Consider the following 13,478-nt stretch of genomic DNA (forward strand, 5'->3'; position numbering starts at 1 on the left):
ACAATTATTGGCAGTGATTTTTGATCAAGTCTTTTTGTACATTACATCAATACACCAGTAGGTGGTGACAAATGAGTAATGTTAGATGAGTGAATCAGTGAATCATTTACTCAAACGATTCGTTCACAATCCTCATTCATTCAGGAACGAAATAAGTGTATTAATGAATGACTCACTGAATATTCATACAAGATTATTTTAGCCATGAAAAATAAGCAAGTACTATCACTATGTAACTCTGAATTTAGCCACTGATACATCTATATAGTCTAAGTTATGTATGCCTGGATGAGTCCTTGATTCACTCACTTAACTGATTCATTCAAAAAAATAAATAAATTAGGAATTAAGAAATCTCTGTCTCTAATATGGCATTTTGAAATCACAAAGTTCACAAATGTCGGGTTTGTACATTTGTTTGTTTCGGATTCCAACATTCTGCATGTTTCTGTCATCACTACCATGCAGAGTGATTTATGAAAGCTGACATAAACGGATAGTGATGCCTACGTTCTGACGTAAATCGGCCAGACGTCCTGTCAATGTCAGTGCCAGTGCCAACAGCCAAAGCAATTAAGAATCATGCCTTTATGCTGACCTGAGGAGCATTGGAAGGTAATTTGGGTGGAACCGTTGTCTAACTCCAAGGCGGTTGAAGTAAAAAAAAAAAAAAGGATGAAAGCCTTCGATTTGATCCAGCTCACCATGCATAGGTACTGATCCTGCCTTTAATCTTTAGTCAGATACCAGTTTTGGATTAAAGGGTGGCCGGGTGCGAGTAGGCCTACCAGCTTCCTAAACTCTTTCACACAGAAACCGCCTTTGTGCAATTCAGTTTCATTTAATTACTAACTCTTTAAGTTCACACTGACCGAGCTCAGATGGTTTACTAGTTTCACTGATTGGAGGCAAAGATGGTTCAAGCTTTCAAGGGTGAAAAGAACTAAATTGTGAAGCTGAAGGCACGCAGATTAAAGATGTACATTTCGGTTGATTGGCATCAAAGAATCAAAGCAGGTGCTGCTGAAGGGCATTGGAATAGCACAGTGAATGATCCACTTCAGTAATTAACTTGCATTTTTGCCACAAGCACGACAGTACGTGCAGATCTCAGTTATGCATTTTCCATACCAAATCTTGGGGCTGACAGTTCTACAATTTCAGAGAAGGAAGGCATTCAAGTAAAAGTTTCACTTTTTATAATATTGTGGAGGACTATAGGACTATTCATTGTTTGCATAATTTGTCTTATCTATGTTTATGCGTTCCTGAACAGACTGTCAATCTTTTCATATTGAATTTAGATCAGTATTAAAATGTAATATAAAAAGAGAAAGGACAGAGTGTTAGTTTGCTTTAGTTGTGTGGTGGGGATGTATGACTCTTTTTACATTGTTATAGTAGGTGATGCAACAACTTTATGAGTCTCACGAGACAATTTAATCTGATTCGTTTCAAAATTCTGTTATATTTTGATATGTTATACTGCTATATAAATATATGCCAGAAATAGTAAATAACGACAGTATGCTATTCTGAATTCAGTCTCGGGTTTATATTGTGAAATAAATTAATTACTGTCTATTAAATAAATAAATACTGTCAATCAACTTATTCATTTAAAAACAATTATACAGTATATTTAGAAACAAAATAAGGGACTATTTATGAGTGAATCTTTGATTCATTCAGTCAAATCATTTGTTTGAAAATGCTGAAACGAGAAGCCTATGTCTAGGCTAGGTTCTAGCTCTAGGCTATTCAGAACCTTTTCATTCAAAACATTTCAGTAAAATAAATTAGCCGGGTTTCAAAATATAAAACAATGGATACTTATTTTAAACTGTAATGAACTACACATATGTACTTGGGGAAAATACTGTACATCCACTAAATTTACATCGGGGTCATTTTTTTTTATGCTTTTACAAAAATAAATAAATAAATACAATTTTAAAAAAAATTCACATGCTTACACATTTATTATATAGTTAAATAAAACTAAAACATTTTGTTAATTAAAATAAAGCTGAATTAAAGTATAATATTGGATGAAAAACTTAAAGTAAACAAAAATGTTTTCTACAATAAAAATAAACCTAGAGAGAAAGAGATTCTTATTACGCCCACTGCATAATGCCCAAAATTAAATCAGTGACAAAGTAAGTGAATCATCAAGAATTTGTGTGAATATTGTCACAAGGTTCATAACTTCCTTTGAGCATCTTTATCATAGGAATAGCCAATGTTTCTCTCAGTGGCTTCCCCTCCTCAAGCTGAACACTGGCTTCCCAGGAACACAACAATGTATTTTTAGTCTGACTGATAAGGATGAAGAGGGAAGACCATTATCTGTAAGAAGCAGCACACTCCTACTGTAAGTGTGTAGGATGGACAGAAGTGTTTGAGCCTCGACTGTTGACAGCCAGGACAGGGGCCACCCATGCAACACTATCACACAAAACTTATTGCAACTGCTCCATAAGTGATCTATGGCCATATTACAGAGTGATATATGAATCTTATTGTAATTGTTTTGATAGTCACTTTTATTAAAGACATTCTGTTTAATAAGACATATCAGTGTATATTAGGTGTAAATATGCTCTCAACAGCAATTGCGACACGCTTACTTCCTGGACATAGTGGTTTTTTATGTGTGTGTTTGTTTGTTTAAACCAGGCTAGTTTCAGTGTGATTTACAGTGTGCTGTTGAGCTGACGAATCGTATCATTCCTCCTACTTGCCGATATCATGCAGAGGTTATCTGTAGGGATGTACTACATACACGACCATACTGCCAGCTTTGAACAATGTACGCCCTTTTCTGATACCTACACAATGAAAGGCAGGGTTGAGCGGCCTCCAGGGTGTGACAGAAAATGATAGCGCTAAGGTCTGATGAGAATTTGTGATGGAAAGCACAATGAGAGGGGTAAAGAGCGAAGCTCCTTGACTCTGCAGGCTGTTCCAAAAGCTGAAAACAGCCCACCTTTCTAATATAAATGGCAACACATAATACAGAGTTTTTGTTTTTTGGTCTATAGGCTATTTCCTGACAGTCAAATGTTGTTCGCAACTCGTTTTACTATTATAATATGTAGTTTTGAGTGGAACAGGACATGTAATATGCAGAAGCTTTTTTATTCATTGGTATTTAGATTGATCGTGTTTTTACTCAAATAAATAGATATCATTCAGAATTGTGATTTGCCTCAGAATTCAAGTTTTACATCTTACAATTTTGATTTTGTTTCATTGACAAAATAAGAAATGAAAAAGGTAATTGTGACTTTTCTCACAGTGGACTTTCTTCCCCTCATGATTGCAAGTTTATCCTTTGCAATTCTGTGTTTATATCTTTCAGTTCTGATTTTATATAACACAATTCTGAGAATTGTGAGATATAAACTCGCAAGTTGAGAGAAATAAGAAGTCAGAATTATGAGATAAAATTTCACAATTTACATAATTTACTAATTGACAAAAATTGTGAGATATACACAATTGACCTTTTTATTGTGTTAATCAATTGATTAACATTTCCAAAATCCCACAAAGAAAAGTCCTTTCAGAGAAAGAGCAAGATATTGCTTTTTTTTATTAAAGATTACAAGCATTTTTTCTTTTTAATAACAAGCGCTGATAAATCGTTTACAAAAAGACCAGGGGGGACATCGATTGAACAAAAATAATGTTGACTTTAAATGCATTTGATAGTACAATAAAATGCATCATTACTTGTGCAATTATATCATCATAAAGTTTGATGGTGGTTTATTGCTAATGCAACATGCCGAAATCACAGTGAGCCTCAGGCCACAAGCTATACTTCATCTTTCCACCACTAGGAGGTGGTCTTTTATTTTTTATAAAAACGGAACAAACAAATGAAGTGACAAACATCTGAAGTAATCTCTAAGATAATAAAAGTATTGATGTTGCTTTATTGAAGAACTGAATCCACTAAGACAGATATGTACTACATTATTACACTGATACATTTGGTTGTTGCATGAATTTAATGAAAATGAAGCTCTTTTATGTTGATATTCAATATGATTTCCGATATGATGTGCATTACAGAGTATATCGAGATTATTTTATGCTTTTACCCTGAGACGGATTTTCAAGACAGTAATTCAATAAAATAGGTCCAGTATTACAAAATAACAATGAAAACATTCTCAGTGCTGCTTTGGAGCTCACACACTCTTCATGTATGCGTGTCAAATGTTTCCAAAATGGTATATTAGCACCAAGAGCTACATAGGAAGCGCAACTGAAACAAACATCAGAATCTATAATAACAATCATACACCTTTTTAATTGCAAGTGTTCAATGCAATGATTACAGATGTTCTCTTTGGCGGGCTGGTTTGCTCTGAACTGAGGCACTCATGTGAATTATACATTTTCAAATACAGTTATCAGTTATTTCGAATGAGCTGTGAAATTAATAGATGTTTAAATGGCACAGTACTTCAACGGCTTATGGATGAAACGTGACAGCCATTACAAATATGTAACTCTACCTCAGCTCTATTCTGCTAACCCCCCCGAGGAGTAACATAGTGATGTTAGAAAAATAATGAAGTGCTATAAAAAGCAGTTTCAGGCAATCAGGATAAATTGGTACAGTATAAATAGCAGCTGGTGTAAAGTACTTTCAAAACTTTGAAGAGGAAAAGCCAGGACTTTTTAAAGCCAAATGTTTCTGTCAGTCTCTGTACTCCATCCTGTTTGTTCTCACTCTACTCAAAAAATATTAAAATAAAATAAAATACAAAAAGCGGTTGGATCCCACTGGGAGACTCCCATCAAAGTCTCTCTGAGCAAAATCGGTTAGGCAAACAGAAGCCTAAAGATCTAAGATGACAACTTCAAGGCAAAAGCTTGAAGAGTTTAGCACCATGTGGAATCAAAGGCATCATTAAAGACAAGTGTAACATCACATGGAGTTTGCTGTGATAAACACGTAGATGCGGGCCAGGAACGTTGTGAAAGTTCCTTGACGCAGCAGCTTCATTTCCACATCGATGAGGAAGTCCCGTGGCTCCCGCACCTGCCGGTGCAGGTACACCGCGCCCGTGAAGCTGTTAAGCTTCCGTGTGCTGAAGTAGCCTTCCTCATTTCCTCGCGGGATGCTGATGATGATGTTGTCACCCGAGTAGGCGGGTGAGGGTCCGATGCGGAAGATCTGAGCTGGGATGATGATGTTGGTCTGGAAGCTCAGCTGGTAGTACGTGATGCGTAATGGCATGGTCTGGCATTGCTGGAAGTTGGGGCAACTTATTCGCTCGCAGCGTCTAAAAGCAGGGGAGAGGTCAGGGTTTTGGCATACAGAATGTGTAAGGTTTGTCCTGCAAAGACCCTGGCCAAATTTAGATTTTAATGTCAAACATCTAAAATTGCTCTTAGGACAGGCTATCTTAAAGTGATAGCTCAATATGTCATTCCAAAGATGTTTGTCTTTCTGCCGTGGAACATACAAGGTGATATTTTGAAAGAAATGTCTCACTGTTGTTCTTTCCATACAATAAAAATAATTGGAGTTTGGTGTCGTTTCAGTTTTCTGTTGTTGTAGCATTTATCAAAATGTTTAAACTGTATTGAAAAATGCTTCACTGCCCTGTTTATAAACTGAAATTTGTTATTTATTCATTTATTAGTTTTATTCAAAAGAATTTAAGCAAAACGAAACATTCTCCAAAATATCTTCTTTTGTGTTCAACAGAAAAAAAAACACTGGAATAACAAATCGATAAATCAAAATCGAAAATAAACAAATAGAACATTAAAGCACAGTACAAAACAACAACAGAACACATGAGGTGTGCTGTTCGGTGATAATATGAAGGAGCCATATAGATACTTAGGGGTGGGCTCTTTTGATGTGGATTAATAAGGACCACCCATTTGAAAACACCCTGACTTGATTGTCTTGATCCGCTGTTTAACTAAATCTTCTACAGCATGACATACAGTACATAGGCAACATTAGAGTAATACAGTGATACGGTCTCCTTAAATGACCACAACGTAGTCAGCGCAGGTGTTTTGGGACCTGCTGACTCCTAGCTGCTGTTAAATCTCTGACAAAGCTACGAATCTCAGGGGGGCTGATGGTGAGCAGTGGGAGTTCCCACCAGTCAGAGTCCATGCTGACACTGGCCAGACGTGTGTGTTTGAACTACTGCCTAATCAACACAATCTGCCTCCATTCCCTTTGCTTAGCAGGAACCATGCTCTGTAAGGAGCCGGCGTCAATACAGAAGACACAAGGATGCTGTAATGAATGTATTTATGCTCTAAGCAATGTGGATGTACAGAGCTAGTACAGCAGGTGTGCATGTGCGTCTGGATAATTTCCAGTTTCACCATTATGTAATAATACTTTAAATCGGACAGATCATTTAATTCTTGTATTAAAAGGGCAGTTAATCAAAACTTAAAAGCTCCAAAAAGGTTATAAATGTTATAAAGTTTTATTGATGGATGCACTTTATTTTGCTTTAAAATCTCAACCACCATTCACTGCCATTATAAAGCTTGGAACAGCCAAGACATTTCTTTTTTTTTATATAACACCCATTTGTATTTGTCTGAAAGAAGAAAGTCATATACACCTAGGATGGTTTGAGGGTGAGTAAATCATGGGGTAATTTTCATTTTTGGCTGAACTATCCCTTTAAGTTTGTTATGGTTCTTGGTTTGATTGGGATCCTGGGTGAACTATCCCTTTAAGAGTTATGAAACTTTTTGATCACGGTGGTGAGTTGGACAGGCTCCATCCACGCTGGCAGGTTCACTGTTGGAGCCCACATGTGTTCTGCATGATAAATGTGATTGGGGAAAAACCCGCAGGCCATACTTACATGTCTGACACTCTCCTGTAGTTGTCTGGACATGCAAATGACAAGCAACGGAAGCCTCCTTGGATGTTGAAACAAGTCTGGGAAGCAGAGCAATTGTGCGATCCAGTGGCACATTCATCAATATCTGAGAACAAAAGGGAAGACAACAGCTAAATAGATGTCATATATCCATTCGATTAACTGCTTAAATCTTTCAGGTCATCAATTCCTTTCCCAAGTATCCTTTTTAGTTCTCATTTCTTACATAAAAAAGTAAATGGAAATTCAATGGGGAATAAAAAAGTAAACTATTAGATTTTGTAAGGCTTTATTACATAAATAAATAGCTAAATGGCAGCGCATGTTACATTTTACCTGGCCCCAATCAATGCTAGCAGGGTTGTCAGGGGCTTCATTCTGGTAGGAGTCGATTTTGGCCCCTCCAGAAGTAATTTATTATTCATCTCATTTTACAAAAGCAAAGTCCTCGTTACAGCTCGCCGGCTCCAATCCGCAGACTAATTTGTTTGGTGCAGGCTAGCGCTACCCTTCGGGAGCAAGTATAGGCTCTTCTTCACCTCTCATCGACTTTCCTATCTTGAGAGCCTGAGGGAGTTTCGTCAATTTCGTGATCTTTTGGTGAGCGATGGAGGACACCGAGCAGCTCTGTGTTGAACCTGAGGTTAGCTCTTCACAACACAATGTGCCAATTAGAGAAATTAAGGCTCAGGATTAGGTTTGTAGCATTTGGCTTTAGAAAGGAGTTGGCAAGAATATGAACCACAGTCTAAAAGAACTGTTCACCCAAAAACTGCACTTACTTCTTTGTGCTAAATAAGACTGAGATACTTAGCAGAATGTCCGAACTGCTTTTTGTGAAAGGAGAGCAGCGACATCAATGGGGGAAATATAATATAATATAATATAATATAATATAATATAATATAATAGCCACTGAAACACAATCAGCAGTGAAAGAGGAATCAGTTTGCTACATGTGCGCCCTGTCTGAGAGACTGTCAGAGCAGTGTTGCCAGCTTGGATGGATGATTCCCAGCCTAAAACCTAATCAATACCCAACCACTCCAACAACAAGAAAATAAAAACACCCAAAACGATAACTGTCAAAATAATGTTACAGAATGTTATTGCCATGTCAATCAAGGCATTGATAAGGACCATTTGAACTCCTTAAAATAAAATAATGATGACAAAATAATATGAAAATAGATACATTTCCCAGGAAAATGGATAAAATCTGTGCAAATACATTAAAGAAAATGACCAGATATAACTAAAATATGCAGACAGACACTATGACACAACAGCAATCATGAATTTAACCAATGCCCTAGAAAAAAACATGCATCATTTTCAGTGTTATCAGTCCGAATAAGCCAATTTAAATGCAAAAAGAGGCCAATATAAGTAACTGAAAAAATCGAAGTAAATAACAGGTATTTCATGGTGTTGCATTTTACTATTAGACACTCCACATGCCCAAACCAATTTTAAAGCTAAATTATTTAAAGCAAATATAACTATTCTGTGATATATATTGTTACCATGAAATAAAATTACTCGTGATATAAGATTTTGGTCATATTCCCCCAGTGGTGGACAGTAACGGAGTAGCTTTACTTCGTTACTGTACTTAAGTACATTTTTCAAGTATCTGTACTTTACTGGAGTAATAGTTTTATTTTGAGCAACTTTTACTTTTACTTCACTACATTCCAAAGCATAAAATCGTACTTTTTACTTCACTACATTTCATAAAACATATCGTTACTCCCTATAATATCACGTGCTCCGACACGCAGAAGCGGTGTCTGACTCATCATGAACGAACTGAATCTTTTCAAAATAAACTTTTAAATCGGATCGCGAATCACACCAAACGATTCGTTTACGAATTAGAATGATCCGATTGCAGCTGTTCTGGTGTCGACCACTCGCTGATTCAAATGAACCGTTTAGTGCGAGTCACCAAAAGTAAGAACTGGGAGATCCTGTGAGCGCGCGTGCGTCTGACGTTGCTAAAAGTAAGTTATTAATGTCGAAATTTTGTATTAATTATTGTAACTGAAAATCATATTTAGGTCAAAACTGTCAGTTGTTTGGAAACTAAATCCGTTGTAAAGAGTGATCTATTTAAGCCCACTGAAATGCTCGAGTGCAGACGATGCAGACACATCAATTCTAGGTAAAAAACAACAACAACAACAAAAAACCCATAAAATAACACAGATTAAATACAATAACTCGTGCACGTTCAAATTCACCGCTGCCGTAATGTTAACAGTTTTATTAAAATGTCCTATGTGACGTCTGTTTTTATATTGTTTATCGACAGTAACGTTATACATATGTATATTGTTTGGATTAACTAGACGAGTAGACAGACATGAATGTTCATCGTACTGAAAATAAGTAAATATTGTTAGCTGATGCTAACTGTCTAGCTAACAAGCTTGTTGGTGCTAAGTTGATGTAATTTTTATAAATAATGTCCAAATATTTTTATTCAGCCACCTATATATATAGTTTACATCTGGTTAGAAAAGAAAGGATGTGATGTTCAGAACATGGTAACTACAGTAATTATCAGTGGGAAGAGATGCACCCCGTTTGGCCAGGGGTGTTTTTAAACCACAGACAAGATTTGAGAAGGAAAAAATCATTATCTTTATTTACATTTTTTTTATTATTTTTTTCTGTAAAATGTTCTTCCTAACTTCAGGCCTTATTATCATGTCATATATACAGTACACACCAAAAGTTTGGACACACCTTCTCATTTAAAGAGTTTTCTTTATTTTCATGACTATGAAAATAGTAGATTCATGCTGAAGGCATCAAAACTATGAATTAACACATGTGGAATTATAAATGGAATTATATACATAACAAAAAAGTGTGATACAACTGAAAATATGTCATATTCTGGGTTCTTCAAAGTAGCCACCTTTTGCTTTGATTTCTGCTTTGCACACTCTTGGCATTCTCTTGATGAGCTTCAAGAGGTATTCACCTGAAATGGTCTTCCAATAGCCTTGAAGGAGTTCCCCGAGAGATGCTTAGCACTTGTTGGTTCTTTTGCCTTCTGTCTGCGGTCCAGCTCACCCCTAAACCATGTGGATTGGGTTCAGGTCCGGCGACTGTGGAGGCCAGGTCATCTGGCGCAGCACCCCATCACTCTCCTTCTTGCTCAAATAGCCCTTGATGCCTTGCCTTTTCATAGTCATGAAAATAAAGAAAACTCTTTGTATGAGAAGGTGTGTCCAAACTTTTGGTCTTTACAGTAACTTTGATATTCTGTAAAACAACAAACTTTAAAATACTTTTTTCTTACTGGTGAAAATCAGATGGTCATCTCTGTTTTCTCTCAGGTACATCACAGTGTAAGCTTCACAGTGAACATCACTCTCATCAGCGTAGTCCATATCAACAACAAAAATATATCTTGACTCCATATAGTGGTTATTTTGAAAAAATCCCAGGTATTTTGAGCAGTAGGATTATAAAAAGAATATGTGCTAATATAAAATTAAATTAAGTAGCCTATATAAAATTGCAAACATCTATCTTGCAGTACTTTTTTACTTAAGTACATAAAAACTCGAGTACTTTTGTACTTTCACTTGAGTAAAATTGAAAAAGGAGTACTTTTACTTTTACTGGAGTAATATTTTACCCTATGTATCTGTACTTTTACTCAAGTACTTGATTTGTGTACTTCGTCCACCACTGTATTCCCCACCCCTACATACAGGTTTGTAACAGTTAATGATGACAGAATTTTAATTTTGAGAAGACTATCATTTTAATAGGACAGTCAGAACATAAATCCTAAACATTCGGTCTTATGAAATGTTATTTTATTCATACAGAAGATGAAGCAAAGACTTATATGTAATAAGATGAAGTAAAATATGACTTTAGTGTTACCTTGACAAGTGCGTCCATTAGGTGACATAGAGTAACCATGGGGAGGACAGGCACATGTGTAGCTACCTGGGACGTTCACACACTGGAATTCACAGAGGTTTCCAATGCTCTGTGAACACTCGTCGATATCTAGAAATCAAATAAGAGCATTTCATCTGTATCACTGAGAAAACTAGCTATTTATAAAGAACATCACAACAAACCTCTGTGAGATGGATTTGGCCATTAACCAGAAAGATTTGTGTTTAAGAAAATGTGCCAACAGCACACTAATTATTACACTGTGCTGAAAAAAATCCATTCTTATTCAAATATTCAAGACATTATCGATCTCATATCCCCATCATCTCTTTAATCAACATACAGTATAATGTGAATGTGTCCTTGCTCTTTCATCCTTAATGGGTACAAATGAAATGCTGAAAACTAATTTTTATATATTTCCTGGCTTAAGGACATCAATAGCACCTCACCTTCACACGAGTGCCCATCCTCTTTCAGGTAGTAGCCCATTCGGCAATAACACTGGTAAGAGCCGTAAATGTTTGCACACTCCTGACTGCAGGGATTGCCGTCACATTCATTAATATCTATGAGAGAACACAGCAAACATCAAGTTTCTGGACTAAAAACTGTTTGTTTGTACAAATTTGCATAAATCATTACAGTCTTGGCGGGTGTCATATATCAGTGCATATATAAACGGGGTCCAAAAGTCTGATACCACACAGAAATTTGGGGATTGAAAATCTAATTAAAACCTGGGGAAAAGGTTAGACAGCTGCCAAATAAAATAAAATAAATATAATAAAAAAAGAGTTAATATTTATGATTCTGCACTATTTATGTATGACTAATGGATTATTCTCGGATCATAATGGAGAACATGAATAGCTGTTTTTTATATTCAACTATCATGTTCATGAATAAAAAAAAATTGTATTATTAAACTACTAACTCTGCAAATGGCACATGGAGTATATTTTTGTTTACTGTTTATTTTACTCCCTCCCTCACCTCATAAAAAGTTCCTCAGGCTATATCACCCGCCAAGTCCTTGAAACAAACTCTGAATAAATTAATGGATCTGGCCATAATAGAACTAGTAAAAAAAAAGGGTGCTTCAGTCCTCTAGAAAACTCTTCAGCTGACAGTTTGCTAGTCTATTTTTGTTTTTCACTCTATTCGTGTCTCACTCTAATTGGAAAGAAAGAAGATTCATACTGCCAAAACGCAACACATTCTTCGCAGGCAGACAGATCCCTGTTCAATTCCGCTAGTGCAAATGGATGTACCTTCACAGTTCTTGCCATCAAAGGCCAGGGAGAAGCCAGTGGTACAGGAGCACTGGTAGGAGCCCGGCGTGTTATCACAGGTCTGGGCGCACAGGCGGCCCGTGTACCGCCAACACTCATTTACATCTGCCAGCAGAAAAGATGCAGAGAACTGCATTAGTTTAAAAACATACTATAGTCTGGGGAGCATCTCTCTCTCTCTCCCTGCCTTGCTGTCTTCTTTCACTCTGCTATAGGAATAAAAGAGATAAGACATTAGGATAATCTGCATGCTCTATGGCGCATGAGCTGCTGTCAGCTTCTTTTATCTGCACACTGTTAGTCTGGCTAATCACAGAGAAGATGATATCCTTCAGGTGATTCAGTCACGGTATCCAAACTCTTTTTAAACCCTTCAAGTGCTTTATTTTGTAGGTGTGGTTTCAGGTACTTCAATTTTTTTTTTAGGTTTAAGGTCAGAAGTCAGTTTTCCTGTGATACAGATGCTAATGCTAATGTAAATAAAACACACAAACAAACTTCCTCCTGTATTGCATAGTATTCTGTAAGATCATTTTTGTAGTGAAGTTCTGGTCAGCATGCCTACTGTGTGAACTTGCTATTCGGACTAAAGATGTGTTGTGGCTGTGTATTTGTTGTGTGTGTCATTGTGTGTGTTGATACGCACCCACACAGAGCTGGCGAACGGCGTCGTACTGGTAGCCGGTTTGGCAGTCACAGCGGTAGCTGCCGGGCAGGTTGTGACAGATTTGGCCCTCTCCACAGCGGTGGGTGCCCGTCTGACATTCATCTACATCTGTACATATTAAACAGTCTTACTAGTTATTGCAGACTTTACAAGTCCAGTTAGCATATGCTTACAGAAATGGCAACAAAAATGTCCATGCTAATAAAGTGGTTTTTCAAAAAATGCGTCATAGTAGTAGCTTGGTATTTTTCAGGTTCCTTGGTATATGAATGAGGTTATCGTTCAGTATCATGGTATTATCATGTCATACCATAATTTACTATAGTACAGACACAGTGCTTCTTAGGTATGTTGTTTAAACAATTGGAACTGGCTTTTGTCAAGCCTTGCTTCAAAAAAACAAAAACAAAAAAAGTAATATGTATAATTAATATGTATCTATAAACAATATTTTATCTAATATTGTACACTACCAGTTTGGGGTCAATATGATTTTTGAATGTTTTTAAAAGAAGGATCATGCTTACCATTTATTTAATCAAAAATAAAGTTAAAATAGTAATATTGTGAAATATGATTACAATCTAAAATTCCTGTTTTTTCTGTAATATATTTGTCATAAATGTCATTTATTCCTGTGATGGCAAAGCTGAATTTTCAGCATTGTTACTCCAGTCTTCAGTGTCA

General features: G+C 36.4%; 1 protein-coding gene across 4 annotated transcripts in view; it reads right to left on the minus strand.

The window, feature by feature from the left end:
* Positions 1-3,827: 3,827 nt before the first annotated feature.
* The window catches only part of LOC128022258 (fibulin-2-like), a 72,185-nt gene continuing 62,534 nt past the window's right edge, over positions 3,828-13,478 (minus strand). For all 4 annotated transcript variants that reach the window (XM_052609616.1, XM_052609615.1, XM_052609618.1 and 1 more), the window contains 6 exons: positions 12,771-12,899; positions 12,104-12,229; positions 11,282-11,398; positions 10,809-10,937; positions 6,879-7,002; positions 3,828-5,309 (listed from right to left, as the gene is read on the minus strand). In XM_052609616.1, the coding sequence (XP_052465576.1) occupies positions 4,952-5,309; positions 6,879-7,002; positions 10,809-10,937; positions 11,282-11,398; positions 12,104-12,229; positions 12,771-12,899 (983 nt within the window). In that variant the 3' untranslated portion in view covers positions 3,828-4,951. The remainder of the gene's footprint in view (positions 5,310-6,878; positions 7,003-10,808; positions 10,938-11,281; positions 11,399-12,103; positions 12,230-12,770; positions 12,900-13,478) is intronic.

This window comes from Carassius gibelio, chromosome A11, assembly GCF_023724105.1.
Source record: "Carassius gibelio isolate Cgi1373 ecotype wild population from Czech Republic chromosome A11, carGib1.2-hapl.c, whole genome shotgun sequence".
Taxonomy (NCBI): Eukaryota; Metazoa; Chordata; class Actinopteri; order Cypriniformes; family Cyprinidae; genus Carassius; species Carassius gibelio.